This window comes from Syngnathoides biaculeatus, chromosome 7 (genome assembly GCF_019802595.1).
Source record: "Syngnathoides biaculeatus isolate LvHL_M chromosome 7, ASM1980259v1, whole genome shotgun sequence".
In the NCBI taxonomy this organism is placed as follows: Eukaryota; Metazoa; Chordata; class Actinopteri; order Syngnathiformes; family Syngnathidae; genus Syngnathoides; species Syngnathoides biaculeatus.
Genome location: NC_084646.1, coordinates 16708833 through 16729309, shown reverse-complemented (window position 1 = coordinate 16729309; position 20477 = coordinate 16708833). Strand labels below are relative to the sequence as shown.

The window sequence follows — 20477 nt, the reverse complement described above, 5'->3', positions numbered from 1 at the left end:
ATATAGCTGGAATTCACACCATCTTCTTCTCTGCTCATTTGACATCTTATCTTATGGACACATCACACGGTCAATGAAAAATGGATTTTAAAAAAGTAACTATCCTGACTTAATGATGATCTCATCTCAGTTTGCTGTCATGGATTGAGAGCAACTGGACCCAAAACCAGGTGGGGACAAATGTAATATGATGAACAGTTTATTGTTAAAAGGTTACGGAAGTAGTTCTGGACAGGTTGGTAGGTAGCGGCATACATAGGTGGCAGGCGCTGGACAGAACTGGCGGCTGGCTTGGTGGCAGGAATAACGAGTCAGGAATCAAGGAACTGAGAACAAGGAGAAATGAGTCAACAAGGAGCCTGGAGCCTATCCCAGCTGTCAAGGGGCCGGAGGTGGGGTACACCCTGAACTGGTTGCCAGCCAATCGCAAGGCACGTTGAGACAAACAGCCGCATTCACAATCACACCTAGGGGAAATTTAGATTGTCCAATTAATGTTGCATGTTTTTGGGATTTGGAAGGAAACCAGAGTGCCCGGAGGAAACCCACGCAGGCACGAGGAGAACATGCAAACTCCACACAGACGGGTCCGGGATTGAATCCGGGACCTCGGAACTGTGAGGCCAACACTTTACCAGCTGACCCACAGGAACAGACAGGCTTATATACACACTGGCGGTAATGAGGCTGATTGACAGCAGGTGCTGCAAAAAGAGAAGGGGGGGGGAGAGATAGAGAGAGGATGCAGAAGTAGCCTCCAGGCTCCACTCACAGAACTCCAGGGCAGTACATGACAGTACCCCCACACCCCATCAACAGATGCCTCCTCGCATCCTGGTGGGCTCCCCCGGTTGTGCTGGGTAGAAGTCATCCAAAAGGGTGCGATTGAGAATGAGTTTACAGGAAATCCCGGACCGTTTCTCCGGCACATACCTTTCCCTGTCGACCAGATACTGGAAGCCCCTCCCCCTATGCCTTTCGTCGAGGATTCGTGACATCATGAAGGCTGGATGGTCGTCAATAATCTGGGAGGGCGTAGGAGAGTTCAAGAAGATGTGGAAAGTGCATCCTGAATGATTGAGGAAGTTGTAATTGGACATGGGATTGATGATTTCGGTGATGGAAAAATTACCATTGAAGATCGGCGTGAGCTGTTGGGACTCTATTAGAAGGGTAGGGTTGTGAGAAGATAGCCAGACAGATTAACCCACCTTGTAGTCGGGTCTTGGGGAACGATAGGCGTCTGCGAGCTGCTTGTTGTGAGCCGCAGACCGGATCTGCGCTCCCAGGACATCCCTCCAAACCGCCTGGATTATCTGGAGCTGATCTTGTATGGAGGGAACTGCCACCGCCTGCTCCTGTGTGTCGAATAGTGGAGGTTGCTAACAAAAGCAAGCCATGAACCGGAGCTGGTGAGGGAGTTGTGAGCATATTCGATCCATGGGAGGAAAGAACTCCATGAGGAGGGGTTACGTGTGGCCACACAGTGGCGTGCCGATTCCAATGATTGGTTGGCCCGCTCTGTCTGGCTTTAGGTCTCCAGGTGATACCCCGAAGACAAGCTGGCTTGCAAAATTATTTTCAGGCCTGGGAAGAAAACTGAAGACCTCAACCAGAGACTATGTCAATGGGGATACCATTGAATTTGAAAATATGTAAGACAAAGAGGTTAGCAGTTCCCAGGGTGGACAGGAGTTTAGGAAGGGGGGATTTGTGACACGCTTGGAAAAGCAATCAACGATTGTGAAAATAACTGTTACAGTACCTTCTGAGGGGGGCAAGCCAGTAACGAAGTCCGTGGCGATGTGAGACCAGGAGGGGCTGGGAATCGGCGAGGGGCCTAGCAGATCAGCTTGTTGGAGAGCAGACTTCCTTCGGGCACAGACGGAACTGTCTTGAACAAACTCTCAGGTATCTTTGATGAGGGTGTGCCACCTAAAGTGCTGCTGGATGAACTGGGAAGTATGGGTGCTGCCAGGGTGACAAGTTAATTTAGAGTAGTGGGCCTACCGTAAGACTTGACCAGAGTCTGGTACGAATAGGCGGTCAGGAAGCCTGGTCTTGGGCTCAGAGTTCTTTTTGGCCTCCTTGACCACCTGCTCAATCTCCCACCTGCCAGCTCCAATGAAACTGGAGGCTGGAAATATGGATTTTGGCTCTGGTTAGTTGGAGGGTAGTGAGTGAATACAGTAGAGGGCATCTGCGGGAACTGGGAAGGAAGGAGTTACTGAAGTTGAATCTGCTGAGGAATAGTACCCAGTGTGCTTGTTGGGCTTTGAGACGGTCAGTAGATAAGCAAGGTTTTTGTGTCAGTCAGAATGAGGAATGGTTGTTTCGTCCCTTCAAGGTAATGGCTCCATTCTTCCAGGACCCATATAATGGCTAATGGCTCTCGGTTTCCAACGTCTCGCTGTGAGAAGACCGCTCCAGCACCAGCATCCAGGGCGTCAACATCCACCACAAACTGAAGAGAGGGGTCAGGGTGACATAGAATAGGAGCAGTGGTGTTAGTGTTGACAACTTCAGGATTATTTATCTCTCATAAAAAGCACACTCTGTCTAAAATATGTGATAGTCAATATACAATGTTTAAAAAAAGTGCAAGTAGATAATAGAAGCAGGTGATTAATTGACTTGTTCCTTTTGGTTTCTTTGCAAGGGTTGTAGCCTGGTTGCTTAGGATGGCTGCTACAAACAGACATTGACCTTTCCTGTCCAGCGTTGACCTCAGTGACCCTGGAGCTGAACTCACACTTATTCACAGCAATATGATGATTGAATGCGCCCATGAGATGTGTTACACAACACCCAGGATAAGGGTTAACTTTCAGCCAACAAACCCCTCCCCAGGCTGCGGTTGGCCGCCAGTCTCTTTATTTCAGGCACGATGGAGGCTCCTGATGGTACTCCAGTCGGGGGCAGAAGTGGGTGTTGAAGTGGCTCTGGAGTTGACAACACATGAGACACTGCAGGCGGCAGCAGCAGCAGCTTCAGCATCAGACAAGTCTCCATCCTGGGCGCAAGACAAGCAGGATGGTTTCCTGTCATGATTATGGATGTAATTGGTTATTTCAGATTTAAATCACTTGCCTGGACAATTCTCATCTCCTCACTGTCTGTGATCAATGGTAAGTGACTTCTCCCGTCTTCAACATCTCATCTCATAGCCTAATGTTTTTTCCCAGCATGGATCAGTGTTAACAAACATGTTATCACCCTAAAATGGTATATTTTGTTTCAATTGCTTATAAAACTGCGCTGTGTATCAAACGACGGTAGAAATGCTTCTAAAGAGTACCTTCTACGAGGTAATTGCAAAAAAGGTACAATGGGATGCGTTGCATTATTTTTATTGCACTCCAAACATCTTGGTTTCTTTATTTCAAAATGTTTCGTTCATTCGCTTCTGTCCCAGGTTTACACGTGATTAGAATTTCAATTGGTGTCATCACTGCCAAATGGGATGTCTCGGAAAAGCAATGCTGATGACCAAAAAGACATTGACAAAGGGGCAGGGGGGCCAACACAGAGAGCCAGGAGGGTCTTGGGGGGGATGTTGTGCACGATGTGATGTGAGACAGAAGGCAAACACACTATACATCGTTGAAACACTGCAACCCCACTCAAGTTGTTATCGCTGCTGAAACACACAGGCGGATAAGCAGATCGGTCAGTGTACACGCAACAGGCTGAAAGAGATGTCAGGTGTCTCACATGTGCCATTTGAGGGTTTCCAGATAGGGCCGGACAAAGACACTTCGAGGCAATTTACATTTAAAAAGACTACATGCAGTGGGAGGGGATGTGTGCTTGGCTGGATCTCTCTCTGAATATCTGAATTCACTGCACTCTGTCCCAGGGGAATTGGGAAAGACCAGTTGCACCACTCGACTTTTTGCAGCACCTCCCATCTTGATTTCTTGTGAAGTAAATTACTAAATGTTTTTACGCTAGCGTTGCAGGTTACAGTGAGTCATTACACTATTTGCCAACAGATAATTGAAGTTGGTAATTGAAAAATAAACGGTAAAGTGTTTTTTTATTTAATGCATATTGTTTTATCATTAGGAAGCAAGACTGTCATAATAATGAATTCTTAAATCATATTGTGTAATTAATTTTTGGTTAACAATTTTTAACCTTGAAGTAATTGAGGGAATTAAATTGTGCGCTTCTTTGCTGCAACCACTGGCTATTATGATGTAAAGTTTATTTTTAGGCCTTTATCGTATAAGAACATAACAGATTTTGATTAGCGATTACATTATGTTGCTGGCTGAAGAAGGTCAGCATGATGTCAGTTTTTCCATTTTCATTTTTACATTGCATTTAATTGTTAAAATAATCATAACAACATAGAGTGAAGAAAATAAGTATTTGAACACCCTGCTATATTGCAAGTTCTCCAACTTAGAAATAATGAAGGGGTCTGAAATTTTCACCATAGGTGCATGCCCACTGTGAGAGAGATAAAAGAAGAGAAAGAAAAATCCAGAAATCAAAATGTATGACTTTTTAATGATTTATTTGTATGATACAGGTGCAAATAAGTATTTGAACACCTGAGAAAACCAATGTTAACATTTGGTACAGTAGCCTTTGTTTGCAATTACAGAGGTGAAACATTTCTTGTAGTTGTTCATCAGGTTTGCACACACTGCAGGAGCGCTTTTGGGCCACTCCTCCATACAGATGTTCTCTAGATCAAACAGGTTTCTGGGCTGTCGCTGAGAAACAGAGTTTCAGCTCCCTTCAAAGATTTTCTATTGGGTTTAGGTCTGGAAACTCGCGAGGCCACGCCAGAGCCTTGATATGCTTCTTACAGAGCTACTCTTTGGTTTTCTTGGCTGTGTGCTTTGAGTCATTGTCATGTTGAAAGATCCAGCCATGACCCATCTTCAATGCTCTGAATGAGGGAAAGAGGTTGTTCCCCAAAATCTCACAATACATGGTTGCGGTCATCCTCTCCTTAATACAGTGCAGTCGTCCTGTCTCATGTGCAGAAAAACACCCCGAAAGTATGATGCTGCCACCCTCATGCTTCACAGTAGGGATGGTGTTCCTGGGATGGAACTCATCATTCGTCTTCCTCCAATCACAGTTAGTGGAATTATGACCAAAAAGTTCAATTTTGGTTTCATCTGACCACAAAACTTTCTCCCATGACTCCTTCTGTATCATCCAAATGGTCATTGGCAATTAAGACGGGTCTTGACATGTGCTGGTTTAAGCAAGAGAACCTTCCATGCCATGCAGGATTTCACACCATGATGTCTTAGTGTATTACCAACAGTCACCTTGGAAACGGTGGTGCCAGCTCTTTTCAGGTCATTGACCAAGTCCTGTTGTGTAGTCCTGGACTGATTCCACACCTTTCCCAAAGATCATTGAGATCCCGTGAGGCGATATCTTGCATGGGGCTCCACTCCGAATGAGAATGACCGTCATGTTTAGCTTCTTCCATTTTCTAATGATTGCTCCAACAATGGACCTTTTCCACCAAGCTGCTTGGCAATTTCTCCGTAGCCCTTTCCAGCCGTGTGGAGTTGTACAATTTTGTTTCTGGTGTCTTTGGACAGCTTTTGGTCTTGGCCATGTTACAAGTTTGAGTCTTACTGATTGTATGGGGTGGACAGGTGTCTTTATGCAGCTACCGACCTCACATAGCTGCATCTGATTCAGGATAATCCATGGAGTGGAGGTGCACTTTTAAAGGCGGACTAACAGGTCTTTGAGGGTCAGATTTCTAGCTGATAGACAGGTGTTCAAATACTTATTTGCTGCTGTATCACACAAATCATTAAAAAAATATATATATCACACATTGTGATTTCTGGAAATTTCTTTTTAGATTATCTCTCTCACATTGGACATGCACCTACAATGAAAATTTCAGACCCCTCCATGATTTCTAAGTGGGAGAACTTGCAATATAGCAGGGTGTTTATAAACTCATTTTCTTCACTGTATAACACAACTATCTAGGGATCTATACATAGTATACAAGTAGCTGATAAGATTTTCCGATCATCACCTCAGTCCTGCTGAGTACAGTATAGACGTGGCCGCTCTTGGAGACCATTTTCAGGCTGCCGGTGAGTGTGACTGCCCTTCACCAATCATGGAGCTCAAGTGCTCCCTGTGGGTTTTACACTAAGCCTGATTGGACACTTGAAGGAGGATTACAGAGGCCGTGTGCCTACATTTGTGCACTGGAGCTTCATTATTATGTCGTAATTTTAGCATAGTTGTCATGCAAGACCAGCAAATAATCACTTTGTTGCGCTCAAGATATTAGTGAAGTGGTTCGGAGTGTTGCTCATCTAGGTACAAAACACTTGTTCATCTGATTGTGAGCCTCTTTGGTCCCTGGCTGTATGTCAAAGCGCATTATTGCTGGGTGAGAGAAATTTCTTCTTCCCGAATCAAGGACACTTACTCTGAGTTATAACTATTTGAGTTTCACAAGAAAACTTAACTTTATCTATAATGTCATATGTGCTCGTGGCTACAAAGAAACACACGGTGAGTCTCTGTCGCCAAAATGCACAGACACTCTGTCACAATATATCCACACCCTCTCCTTTATTTGCGCCTGTTTCCTCTTCTGTGTGACCATTCACGTCTTCCTTGACAATCATGCCATTATTATTTTTGGGGTTCAATAAAAAAAATATATATATATAGTAGAATATATTGGACGTCAGGCCTCAAAACTAGATACAGGGTCACAGGTTTTCCGTTGCAATTTGTTAGTAGAGGTACACGTGGGCTGGGGCCTATTTAAACTAACTTTGGGTGAGAGGCGAACTACGCCCTGAACTGGTCACCAGCCAATTGCTGGCCACATAAAGACAGTCATTCACACCCACATTCATAATGCGAGAGGAAACTGGAGTATAAGGAGTAGATTTTCAATTAGTATTGTAGCCAAGAATTTAGTTAATTGAAGGGCTCCAAACACAACTAGTGTTCATTGCTGGTAAATGAAGACAGAAATGTGTTTTACTTATGGAGGAAGCCAGAACCATGAAGGGTCCCTAAATTTATAGACCTTGCTTTTGAAGTGCTAAGAAACAAAGCTCTATATAGCTTTTGTAAGATAAAAGAATTGTAAAAAATGGGTATCAAAAAATAATCTTTGATTTTAGGAAAGGAGGTTAGTATGTCATTTACAATATTTTAGTTAATGTCTGTTTTTTCTAAATTATTTTTTGCAAAGACGTAACAAAAAGCAATTTTTTTTTTTAAACTTTTCATCATGCCTACGATAAGTGCATAAAAATGCTCAAGAAAGTTCATGACCCCAGTCATATGTGTTTACAGGTGCAACACCTTTGGAGCTCCCTCCAGCAGTGGATCTTTGCTCACCGAATCCTTGCCAAAACCAAGCGTTGTGTCAAAGCCGCGAGGGTGGCTACGCGTGCTTCTGCGTGCCGGGCTTCCAGGGTGCTCACTGTCAGATTGATGTCAATGAATGTGTCTCCCAGCCCTGCATGAATGGCGGCACCTGTGATGACAGAGTGGGCCGCTACGCGTGTCTTTGTGCTGCTGGATTCACTGGTAGGTGAACAGAAACAGTGCAATTATGAATGCATATGATCAAAATAAATCATTTCAAAACTTTTTCCCACCATGGATATGACTTATATACCTCTACTACTCAACTTTTAGAGAGGAAAATGTAAACAAGAAGAGAGTTGTAGAATTGTGCACACATTCTTGTTACTGTGTTCAAAATGAACCAATAAAATTCTAAATCACGGAAGCTGGCTTACACCTGCCTGGCTGAATTTAAAGTGCCTCTGATTAACCCCAAATAAACCTCAGATGGTCTACCATGCTTTTCCTGACATTTTTGTGGTCACATCTTACAACACAAGATGTGGTCCACAGAAAGCTTTCACAACATCAGCTGGTTCTCATTGTTCAAGTACATCAGCCAGGGGAAGGGTACAAAAGAATTTCCAAGGTATTAAATATAGCATCCATCCATTTTCTTAGTCGCTTATCCTTACAAGGGTCACGGGAGTGCTGGAGCCTTTCCCAGCTGTCAACGGGCATGAGGCAGGGTATACCATGAACTGGTTGCCAGCCAATCGCAGGGCACGTGGAGACAGGCAACAGTTGCACTTGCAATTACACCTATTGGCAATTTAGAGTGTCCAATTAATCATTAATTATACCATTGGATCATAATGAATATCATCGAGTGGAGAAAGTATGGGACGATAGTGAGATTTCCAAGAACTGGACATCCCTCCTAAAACGATGACCCAAGAGCCCGACAGCAACATTGAAGGAGCTGCAGGAATTTCTGGCTAATTCTGGCAATTTAGTACATGTCAAATGAATCTCCCTTCTTCTTGGCGTGAGGTAGCAAGATGAAAGACTTAGATGAAATCTCCCAAACACCAAAGGGAGAATGTGTCATGTTACAGTGAAAGCAAGGTCAAACTTTTTGTCCATAATTTGAAAAGGAATCTCAAGTGGAACTGGGGCCTCTGAGGTTCACCCCGAAGTGGTCACCAGACCACAAATCGAGCTCGTGCACCTACGTCATAAAATCACGTGATTTTTGTTTACGTCGCCATTTTGCTGGTCAAACAAATCATTGTCAAGTCAAGTTAATTCCGTTGAGACAAAACAGAAATATGTCTTATAGCACAACACCCAGAGTTTTGTCCAATACCGTTGAACATTTAGAAGGTGATAATAAACCAAGGTACGTGGAAAAATGAGAGACACTTGTCATAGAGGATCCATATTTAATGCCCAAGTGGATGTTTTTGCTGATAAGAAATTAGACTGTTAATTCGCTCCCGCTTGTCTTGGACAACTGGATATACACATGGATCTGGTGAGTAAGTCGTCGAGATTTACAGAGAAAAGTTTGAAAGCGTATAAAAGTCTGGACGCATACAAATAATTCATTGCTGGATCTGTTCTCAATCAGGAATAAATCCCTGATAGTGATAGACCCACTCAGAGTTTTTCAATACAAATACCAATAATTAAATTCATTAACGATGATTGGGGAAAAAAAGAGGACAGGGAATCGTCATCTCCGTACACGGAAGCATATTTCGGCCACACGTTAACCGCCGTAAACCTCTCTGCGACAGATGGTTTCTTTTCTTTTTTAAAAATACACATTTTTCTCAAATGAGCCCACTTAGCATCATAAATACTTCTTGATAATTTGAGATTGAGAAGAATAATTCCTACCTGAAATGAAGTGATTGATACCCAGCATCTGTATTTCGTTGGGCACCGTCCATCCCGTTTAATTGGCAAAATCCATCAATCTTTTCTCGTCTTTTCAGCTTGTACTCCACAGAAAGATCAATTTGAAGAACTGTCTTGTCTATTGTGACAACCAACAGCACAACAGGTCTGGGGCATTGTGAAAAATCTGCTCCGAGTCCCATACTGACGAGCAGCTAGATTTGACCGGCAATATAGTGCCGTGCAAACTGTGACGTCGCATGCACGAGCTCTATAGACATTCGGAATCACATTCACACCTCAGTCGAATTTAGAGTCTTCACATAATCGACCATGCATGTTTTGGGAGGAAGTGGGAATACCTGGAAAAAACCCACACAGGCTCGGGAGAATATGTAAACTGTGGGTGGGATTTGAAATGTGCAGCTGATGTGGTAACCAGCTGTCAATCGTGCAGCCCCTACTAGAACAGCTGAACTTTATTTTACGTTAATCAGCAGCACTTTAAATTAAACCTGAATTTTTATGTGACTAGTTAGTTACACTATACATTTTATTTTTACTTCCATCCATCCATTTTCTACAAAGCCTGTCAGTGAGCCAAGTTGTACATCTTATACGTCACATTATTGATGGTTTTTGAGTTTTCCTAAATGATAATCCTTGATCTCCTTCTTTATTTTAGAAAACCCAAGCATTTGAACAGCAATTGGTGTGTAGACTTTTTATCACCACTGTTCAGTAGTACCGTGACCCCTTAAAGTAAACAATAGTGTTTTGTTGGCGCAGACTACAAGCGTCTGTGGCGTAAAAGCATATATGATCACAGCCAATCCTCATAAAAGCTTCTGTTCTTTTGCGCGCCGACATCTGTTACTTTCATCGTCTCAGGGGCCACTTGTGAGGTCGCGATTGATGAGTGTCAATCACAGCCGTGTCTCAATGGCGGCAGTTGCCAGGGCAACGCCGGCGGCTTCAGTTGCACCTGCCCGCCCGGTTTCCAAGGACACTGGTGTGAAAGCAACATTGATGATTGCCAAAATGGAGCTGCATGTATCGATGGCATGAATGGGTGAGTCGAGCTGTCCTAGGAATGGGCCAATCTATTACTAATTGGAAATATCATAGCTAAATGCTTGTAGCTACACACTTGCTTTTTACAAGGGGGGGATGAATGTCCCAGATATAGCTGTGACTACTCTCAAACCACATTTACTAGCAGATACTGCGAGGGCCTGACGCAAACATGCCACTCTCAACCATGCTTCAACAGCGCCACCTGTATGGAGAATCAGGGTCATTACACTTGTCAATGCTTGCCAGGTAAACTTCACTCTATTGACCTTATATGGTGAGTGTCAAAATTGCTTTATGTACGATACATGGAAAAAATACATAGCAACTTGCCGTGACTTTTTTTACACTGTTTGTAAGGTGTCAGTCATTCTTCTTCTTTTCCTTGTCCCGTTAGGGGTCGCCACAGCGTGTCATCTTTTTCCATCCAAGCGTATCTCGTGCATCTTCCTCTCCAACACCCACTGTCCTCATGTCATCCCTCAACCTTTTCTTTGGTCTTCCTCTCGCTCTTTTGCCTGGCAGTTCCATGCTCAGCACCCTTCTACCAATATACTCTCTTGCCTCTGAACATGTCCAAACCATCGAAGTCTGCTCCCTCTAACCTTGTCTCCAAATCATCCAACTTTTCCCGTCCCTCTAATGAGCTCATTTCTAATCCTATCCAACCTGTTCACTCTAAGCAAGAACCTCAACATCTTCATTTCTGCTACCTCCAGTTCTGCTTCCCGTTGTTTCTTCAGCTCCACCGTCTCTAATCCGTACATCATGGCCGGCCTCACCACTGTTTTATAAACTTCTCCCTTCATCCCCTAGCGCAGACTCTTCTGTTGCATAACACATCAGACACCTTCCGCCAGCTGTTTCAACCCGCTTGGACCCGTTTCTTCACTTCCTTACCACACTCACCATTGCTCTGTATTGTTGACCCGAAGTGTTTGAAGTAATCCACCCTTGCTATCTCTTCTCCCTGGAGCTTCACTTCTCCGCCTCCACCCCTCTCATTCACGCACATATATTCTGTTTTACATCAGCTAAACTTCATTCTTCTCCTTTCCAGTGCGTGCCTCCATCTTTCTAATTGTTGCTCCGCCTGCTCCTTCCTTTCAATGCATATCACAATATCATCAGCGAAGATCATGGTCCAAGGGGATTCCAGTCTAACCTCATATGTCAGCCTATCCATTACTACTGCAAGCAGGAAGGGGCTCAGCACGGATCCCCGATGCAGTCCCACCTCCACCTTAAATTCTTCTGACACGCCTAAGGAACATCTCACCGCTGTTCTGCTGCCCTCATACATGTCCTGTACTATTTTAACATATTTCTCCGCCACACCAGACTTGCGCATGCAGTACCACAATTCCTCTCTTGGTACTCTGTGATAGACTTTCTCTAGGTCTACAAAGACACAATTTAGTCCTTCTGACCTTCTCTGTACTTTTCCATGAGCATCCTCAAGGCAAATAATGCATCTGTGGTACTCTTTCTAGGCATGAAACCATACTGTTGCTCGCAGATACTTACTTCCGTCCTGAGTCTAGCCTGCACTACTATTTCCCATAACTTCATTGTGTGGCTCATCATCTATATTCCTGTATAGTTTCCACAGCTCTGAACATTGCCTTTGTTCTTAAAAATGGGGTCGACCACACTTTTCCTCCATCGTTCTGGCATCTTCTCTCCCGCTAATATTCTGTTGAATAAATTGGTCAAGAAAGGTGTTCGTCATTATGTACTGTTATTGTATCCCATTGGGATGATTAGTTAAAGTAGTTAAATACCAAAAGGTAAAATACAGTTACTGTGTTGAACTTTTGTCTATTGAATGGAACAACGACGTTTTCAAGGTTTGTACAGTGTTAATTTATTCATTTCCCCACTAGGTACAACAAGATTTGCATTTAAGATTTTTGGAGTATGCATGTTGTTGTACTGTAGCTTGTTTACTCCATGCATGTTATACTGTACACATACACCTCTCAGTTCACGTATGCTAACTTGTTTTGTATCTTCCTATCAGGGTTTGAAGGTCCGCTATGTGAAATAGACATCAATGAGTGTAGCAGCAACCCGTGTTTGAATGGCGGACGCTGCATCGAGAGGTCATGGCAAGGCCTTTTTGGCATTGAGCCACTGCTACCTGAGCGCTATGATCCACAGCACGCTGCAGGCTACATCTGCAGCTGTCCTCCAGGAACAAAAGGTAGTTTGTTCTGATGAATCCACTGCAGGTATTTCAGCATGTTACTGACAGTGCCGGAGGTTTGTATCGTTACTTGAGTCTTTTACAGCCTATGCTTGCACATAGAGTACAGGAGAGTTGGGTATCAAGATAAACAGTGTGGGCATAGGGTATAAACTGTAATAAATGCTTTCATTTGACCTACGCTGTTATGCTTTAGAACATTAAAACGACGCAATGCAAAATTACGATTCAACAAAGTTAAATATAATATTTATACTGTGTAACTTTGGTGAACATCCAGTGAGCTGATAAATACCTCCAAGATAATTTTGGTGCACTCTTCTCAGACTTATATATTATTTATTCATGTGCCTTGGATAATACTTTTGAGTTATAAAAGCAGATTATTTTTGGACTCCGCCTTACACAACACTTGTTATGGTCATGAAGGTAGGTTAGTCTGTGAGTTGCCACAGTTTCCTGTATGTTCTAAAATGGACTCCCTGTCAGTGCCGCTGGCTCAGTAAGGTGGCCAAATAGCATTAGCTTAATCCCCGGGATCTGGCTTTGCTAGTCCCCACCTATTCAGCCCGGCACGGCTGCACAGAGGCAGACGAGGAGCAGCGCTCCATTGCGATGGCCTGTGCATTTACACTAACATGGTGCACTTAGAAAGGTTTGGTGCAACTCTGGGGGAAAGAGTGACGGCATGATGTGGACACACACACCATGGATATGGTTGATTCTGATCCTTGGAACAGGTAACGGTAATAAATGGATGAAGTGCATTGTAGTATCTCTTTAACCATATTTTTCTCTCCAATAATTTTATTATTTTATTATAGAGTTTGTTTCGACTTTTTTTTTTCAGTATGTAACGGCTGGTCTGAATTTGAGGAATCGATATTTAAAAGGCTATAGATGTTTTCCAATCATCTGATAAAGTATATAAAATGCATACATGTACATCATCCTCTTTTTAAAATGTTTGTCTGATGTAGTAGAATTCTGTATTTGAACTTGCATGTTACTGTACATCAAAAATAATATCCTGGCCCAAAGCCCATAACAGCCCTGAAATCATGGAAAAATGTAGCACCACTGGAAAATAATCTACTTTCAGCTATGCTCTAGTGTAAAATATTTTGTTCTGGTAAATTCCTGTGATTGATTTCATTCCACAGGTTCCCTCTGCCAGGAGCTAATAGACCACTGTGATCCGAGCCTCTGCGAGAATGGGGGGAGGTGCGAGAACCATGATGAGGGGTACATGTGTCACTGCAGCAAACAGCGTAGCTACGGCTACCTCTATGGAGGTCCAAACTGTGACGTGAGGCTGGTGGGCTGTGACGCCCACGAGTGCCAGAATCAAGCCTCCTGCAATCCGTTCCTGCTGGATGGAACTCACGGCTACACCTGCTCCTGCTCAGCTGGATTCACCGGCCCCCTCTGCAAGACCCCCACCACCTTCTCATTTGAACGTAGTGGCTACCTTTTGCTCCAGAGCCCATTTGTGGATGCAGAGATCTCTTGTAATATCACCCTCAGCTTTAAGACGGCTCTGCCTAAGGCTATTTTATTTCAGCGGAGCATCAGGGGCCTGCTGCTGTGTCTGCAGCTGCAAGAGGGGCAGCTTCACCTCACACTTAGGAGGGAATCCTCCGCCGGGCTCCATGAACAGAGTCGACTCGGGGCTTTGGAGCTATCGCACATAGTCACAGACGGAGAGTGGCACACTGTGGAGGCAGTTCTCACAAATTGGGTGCTCAGTCTGAGACTCATAGATGATGTAGAAAAATGTCAGAAGCAGCCATGCTACAAGGTGGCCGCGGTCCAGAGTAACATACACGGCCCGGTGTCGCCTCCTCAGAACACCTTCATTGGAGGAGTGCTAAAGGACTTCAGCCAAGACTCAACAATTTCAGCTTTCATTGGGTGCATGCGGGATGTGTTGGTGGACTGGCAGCTGGTTGTCCCGGCGGAGTGGCTCAGCGACTCTGCCGTCAACGTGTCCCCCGGCTGCAGCCACCGGGACCGCTGCTTGGATGTGCCTTGCCAGAACAACGGACGGTGTGTCAACTTGTGGCAAAGCTACCAGTGCCAGTGTCCAAGGCCTTACGAGGGGCAAGACTGTGAGGAAGGTATGTTTTCGTATGATGGGTCGTCAGGCACCAAATTCAGGATTAGTCCTCATCGGCACTATCCAAGTGCTGTCATACACGCTACTGAATTTTGTTTTCACTCACACATACCTGAAGTACTGAAAGGGTATCTCTCTCTCTCTCTCGCTCTCATACACACACTACTGTAATGCTCAAAACAATTTTTGTCACATACAAATTACCGAAACACATTTATATGAGCACATTTTGTATATTAAATGTCAATACATTTTGTTTGATATGATTCATGAAAAACTTTTAGTCAACTAAGTCATGAAGGCAAATTAAATTTCAGTAGTATGCGTGTGGGTTTCACTGGCTAATGTGAGAACATTTCAGTAGTGTATATGAGTGGAAAAAATCAATTGTGTGTGTGTGTCAGTGTTTCGAAGCAACAGAGTTTTTTCCAAGCAACAAAGTACTGTAGTATGTGTGATCAGTAGTGTATGCCAATTAAGTTTGCAAGAGCGTTTCAGTAGTCTGGACGAATGAAATTTCACGAGTGGGTGTGTGTGTGTGAGCTTTAGTAGAATTCAGTTTTAATTGATACTGTCAGTGAGGTACTGTATTAATTTATCACATACACATACATACAGGTATGTAAATACCACCAGCATCCTCTGTGCCATCTTCTGAATTTGGGGAAATTTGGCTGTGCTGAACGAAGCATAAAACTCACCCACTTTGAGTGTTGAGCTTCTCTTTTAAAACATTATCAGATTGGGAATCCATCATTTCCGTTTGCAATTCCCGTGGTGCTGTTTCAGAGTCTTGTGCGACTGAATCCTGAATCGTAGTTTGTCATATAAAGATGTTTTGCTGAGCCTGCAAAATTGACTTTGACCGCTGAGCAACAGCCATTAATGCCTGTGTTGATTGGCTGTTAGCATAATCAGCATACTTGGTGGAAAAGTAACGGCTGATGTTATATTCCACTAAAACCGCAATGGTTTCCTAACAAATAACAAAAATAGACATACAGCCTTTGACAGGACTGCAGTGAAAAACTATTTTGTGGTCCATTTCATATTATACAGTCAGCGCTCACTGTTGACATTTCTTTTCGTCGGCCCACTCATGGTTGAAGAAGAGTTCAGAGCAGTAGCAGAGTTAAAAACAGAACAGCTAAAGTCAAGTCAAAATACCATTGTAGCTACTGTGCTATCTGGTGGAACCACTGGGCACTGCAGGACAAAGTCAAATGAATGCAGTCGAGATTTTGATGTGATTTGGTTGCCTCTGTTCCAATTTTTGGTGAGCCGGATTGAAATAATCAACAGGCTAGATTTGGCCCGCGGGCCATAGTTTGGCCACCCCTGTTCTAGTTCGACGTAGTGGAGAACGGCATCATACTGGGAACTCTCTCATTTATCACAAGTAGCACGATGGAGTTCAGTTCGATACAACTGTAAATTACATGCAAAATAATTTTTTAGGGGGAGTCAGCCGACTAGCTTTGATAAATCTCTCGTGTTGCATCCCACTCTATTGTGCACATGTGTCCACATTTCTTGCTTGTGCAAATATTTCCACACATTTTAGCTCTTTCTAAGCTGATTAACTGAGTTTTGGGTTGCATTACTTAGTGGACAAGAGTTAGAGTAACAATTCACCCAATCAAAAGCAACAGTAAAGATTTAAGGCAGAAGTATTCTAATCTGACTCACTTGTTTGAAACGATTTGAATTTTGACAGTGACACATCACTCAAATGGTAATTAATAGCTGGAATCCAAACATGTTCAGGAGGGGGAGATTTGATTATCATAGTTCGTCGTACCGCAGTGTATTAAATCACAACGTTCTTCCTCAGAGGATATCTTTAGCTGCTTGAGTCTAGAAAAGCAGATTAGCGAGCAAACTGTCCGACAGGGACACCCAATCGCGCCCTCATCTCAGCATCTCGGATGTGTTGTTTGGTGTGAGTGGCATGTCTACATTTGCGTGTTGTCACCGTCCTCGCTGATGTATAAGCGAGCAGCCCATGTTGGAAATTGCTGACACTGTCCAGACGTCATGCATGCGGGCTGCTGGTCTCAAGGTTTTCTCTTGCCATCACTTTTGAGTTTTGCTCTTTTAGTGTGAAATATTTTTGTTGAAAGCAAATTAAAAACAGCTCCACATCCTACATTCAACTGCAAAATCTATGGTGGTCCATTACAAGAGCTGTATAAAAATAAATAAATACAGGAAAAGAAAAGATAATCTGTCCTTAGAATGATAATGCTGAGATTGTGGGAGTTTTGCAGTGTCCTGGTAAAAGATAATGTTGATGCTGATGCCAGATTGTTGTGTGGACGTCTGTATAACTTTCCTCTTCCTGTTATTAAAGCACAGTGGCATGCCATGGGTTTGGTATGCTGCCCATGAGTCGGGATTTACCTGACTTAATCCTGGTTTTAGTACTGCCGCAATCATGTCCGCATTAAAGGAATCATCAATACCATACAAAAACAACAACAAAATGAACAACATGCAACAGTGTCACGTACTTCGTTAGGTGCCGTTAATGATCACAACTCATCAACAAACAAAAACAAGAAAGAAATACATCATACTAATCAGAGATGCGCCTTATTAAATAAATTAATGTTTGCAGATTACAACTGACACTGTAAAATATTAGAATTACAGGTTCATGAGGGTATAAATGAAAGTGCTTTTGATCTACAGAGAAGGGCTTGCTGCCTGATTTCATGACCACTCACCGTTTGTCTTTTTCCTCACCTTCAGAACACGTGATCGCACGCTTTGGGAGCGAGGACTTTCTCAGCTACGCTGCCTTCAACATCACAGATGACCTGGGTCAGGACCTCTCAATCTCTCTCTTCCTGCGCACACGGAAGCCCGGCGGCCTCCTGCTGGCTGTGAGCGACAGCGGCACGCAGTACCTGCACGTGTGGCTGGAGGAGGGCCTGGTCGCGGCTCAGCTCGCTGACGTCGACACCCTGAGGGGGGAGAGCGCGGTCAATGACGGGGAAGTTCACTTTGTGAAGGTGGAGGTGTCAAAGGGGTATATGACGCTGCACGTGGGGCCTCACAAACAAGCTGAGGTGGAGGTCAGGACTGATGGAGTTCAAGCAGGAGACCTAGTCTACGTCGGAGGGCTGCCGGAGAGCGATACGGCTGCAGGTTTTGGCGGACATTTTAAAGGATGCATCCAAGACCTGCGGATAAATGATAGGAGGCTCCAGTTTTTTGGCTTGGACACCTCAGTTCGGACATTCCCTTTGCAACATATGGATAACGTGACTGCTGGCTGCTCTGGAGACAACACCTGCAGTGTAAGTGGACCACCTCAACTCCTTAGTGTCCCTTTATTAACAGTATTACTACAGTTCAAGGTGACACGATTGTTCAGCTGTTCTGAGGTCCCGGGTTCTATCCCGGGCCCGCCTGTGTGGCCTGACCGTTAACAGCTGGGATAAGTTCCAGCACTCCCCGCAACCCTTGTAGGGATAAGCAGCTAAGAAAATGGATGGATTGCAGTTAAATGTTTCCTTTTGTTACACCTTGACGTAAGAGTAATTCAATTTACATGTATTTCAATTATCAAGGTGCTGCTGGGATGATTTTTTTTTTTGAGTGGGTTTTTGTTGCAAGCCAAAATTTGAATTACGAGCAAGCTTCAGACCCATTCAACCCATTCAAGTGCAGTGAAGAAAAAAATGGAGAGTCAGCATGGCAAAGGCGCTTTCAGTCATTTATTGAATGATACAAAGAGCCAAACACACAAATACAAAATGAGCTATTGTAGGCCAAGACAAACAAGCTATGTTAATTACGTCATTCTCGAGGCCACGCCTCTTAAAGGCACAAAGTTCAAGTCCATGATTGTTTTTTGAGACTTCAGGCTTGTCTCAACAAACAGTAATTCCACTTTATAAATAAATAAAATATAAACATAGCAGTGCTTGTTTTCCTTATTGAAAACATAAATGTCAATGCTTTTTGTTGACTGGAGCAGATGAATGGAATTTCATTAGTATTGATTTGGTATAGGTCAGTAAATTGAGTTAGCGCATGATCACAGAATTAAATCAATCCACAATTTAACGCAGCACTGTGCAGTAGTTGCATTTCATGATGAATACAAAGGTTTCAGAATGAGCTGACGGTACTCCGCTTTGATCATTGTCTCTTTTTCAGAGAAACCCTTGCCTAAACGGGGGAATGTGTTACTCCCTGTGGGACGACTTCACCTGCACCTGCCCACCCAGCACAGCAGGGCGGCGCTGTGAAGAGGTCAGATGGTGCGAATTGTCTCCGTGCCCCACAGACGCTGAGTGCAAGATGCTCAACCAAGGATATGAATGTAAGCAAAACCTTCTGTCTGAAACTAAGAATTCACGCCATTTACATGTACAGGTACGTGCAAATGTAATTCCACAAAAGACAGTTGTGTGGATGTGGGGAATCCCAGTCCACAACAATAGACAAAATATTGTATTACATTCATACGTATTTCACGTCCATAGAGAAGTTCATGCATGTTTCCATGGCCTGTTAGGTCACTCCAATGCTACTTTCCTGAATGAGAGCACCGTGCTGGTCTATCGAGGCAACGGCCACATATTGCGCAACCTCACCAACCTCTCTGTGAACCTACGCACCAGGAAACGCAGCGCGGCCATCCTACACGCGGAGAAGGACTCGGCCTTTTTCACCCTCTCCGTCCAGGACGGCTTCCTCTTCATGGAGCTTCAAAGCTTCACCAGAGATGCGGAAGGCGCCGAGCGAGGCCGGGACCGGCGAGGTCTGTCCACAGTTAGCCTCAACAGCATGCGATCTGTCAGTGATGGCGAGTGGCACAGTGTCCACTTGTTCATGACTGCACCGTGGGCGAATATCTCTGAGTGGACTCTGGTGCTAGATGATGAAGTAGATGAAGCCATCAACTCCAGCGGTCCTGGGGGAAACTTGGACTTCCTCAGGCAGGGAGTGGACATCTTCCTGGGAGGTTTGGCTCCCGACATTGGGTGGTCATTGGCAGGGTGCCTGGGCACAGTGGAGCTGGGCGGTGTCGCCCTGCCCTACTTCAGCTCTTCTCAGGTGAACCTTCCACGTTTGCAGGAGGAGCAATTCCTCCGGACGTCACTCGAGCCTCCGCGGGTCGGTTGCAGCGGGGCATCTGTGTGCACGCCTGACCCGTGTCTGAATGGAGGGGAGTGCCAAGACTTCTTCAACTACTACAACTGCAGCTGCGCTGAGGGCTGGGCGGGGAGGCACTGCGGCTTCTTCACCGACACCTGTGCCTCCAGTCCCTGTATCCACGGCAACTGCAGCGTCAAGGGCCCGACCTACGAGTGCTCCTGCGAACTCGGATACGCGGGAGTGGACTGTGAGGAGGAGGTCGACATCTGTGAAAACCATTTGTGTGCACATGGAGGCACCTGCCTGCATGGGCCTGATAGGTATGCCTGTCTGTGTCCTGAGAACTACACTGGACCTCTTTGCAAGTAAGTACGGGTTGGCAGAGTAAAAAAATACATAACAATACAGTTATTTATTCACCATGACTATACCAGCGCAATTGTGTGAGCACCAAAATAAGAGCAAAAATGATGTACGGATGTAGCATGAGATACTTCAGCATGCTATTAACAAAGGTGGGAAGAAAGCACATCACGGTCGGTGCTATGTGCCAATTGGTAGAGAAGAAGAAGCCATTGAGCTGGATTTCATTTGGTACATGACAAACACTGCTTTGGGCTGGTGACCAGTCCAGGGTGTTCCCCGACCATTCCCCCAATGTGAGCTGGGATAGGCTCCACGTTGGTTAAATGATAGACAAACAAAACACAGCAAACACAAAAAGATTTCTGG

The 20477-nt window shown here is 44.4% G+C and overlaps 2 protein-coding genes across 2 annotated transcripts in view; one reads left to right on the top strand and one right to left on the bottom strand.

Annotated features, from left to right (window-relative positions):
• Nucleotides 1-205: 205 nt before the first annotated feature.
• Nucleotides 206-3012, bottom strand: LOC133503497 (uncharacterized). Its single transcript, XM_061825178.1, has 8 exons — nucleotides 2837-3012; nucleotides 2257-2273; nucleotides 2011-2137; nucleotides 1766-1872; nucleotides 1212-1358; nucleotides 934-1069; nucleotides 773-856; nucleotides 206-326 (listed from the first exon to the last, which is right to left on the bottom strand). Exons 1-8 carry the CDS (start codon nucleotides 3010-3012, stop codon nucleotides 206-208), a joined length of 915 nt encoding a protein of 304 aa, XP_061681162.1.
• A 12-nt stretch (nucleotides 3013-3024) lies between these two features.
• Nucleotides 3025-20477, top strand: part of crb1 (crumbs cell polarity complex component 1) — a 29131-nt gene continuing 11678 nt past the window's right edge. The window contains exons 1-9 of the mRNA XM_061825997.1: nucleotides 3025-3128; nucleotides 7327-7563; nucleotides 10120-10300; nucleotides 10412-10551; nucleotides 12326-12508; nucleotides 13675-14631; nucleotides 17385-17935; nucleotides 18801-18966; nucleotides 19162-20110. Of these exons, the coding sequence (XP_061681981.1) occupies nucleotides 3047-3128; nucleotides 7327-7563; nucleotides 10120-10300; nucleotides 10412-10551; nucleotides 12326-12508; nucleotides 13675-14631; nucleotides 17385-17935; nucleotides 18801-18966; nucleotides 19162-20110 (3446 nt within the window). The 5' untranslated portion in view covers nucleotides 3025-3046. The remainder of the gene's footprint in view (nucleotides 3129-7326; nucleotides 7564-10119; nucleotides 10301-10411; nucleotides 10552-12325; nucleotides 12509-13674; nucleotides 14632-17384; nucleotides 17936-18800; nucleotides 18967-19161; nucleotides 20111-20477) is intronic.

Coding starts and splice junctions, on each gene's coding strand:
- LOC133503497 (XM_061825178.1), bottom strand. CDS start 3,012: ATGGAGACTTGTCTGATGCTGAAGCTGCTGCTGCTGCCGCCTGCAGTG. Junction 1,873..2,010: donor GACTCTGGTCAAGTCTTACG/GTAGGCCCACTA, acceptor CTGTGCCCGAAG/GAAGTCTGCTCTCCAACAAG. Junction 1,070..1,211: donor CCCCAAGACCCGACTACAAG/GTGGGTTAATCT, acceptor TCAATCATTCAG/GATGCACTTTCCACATCTTC.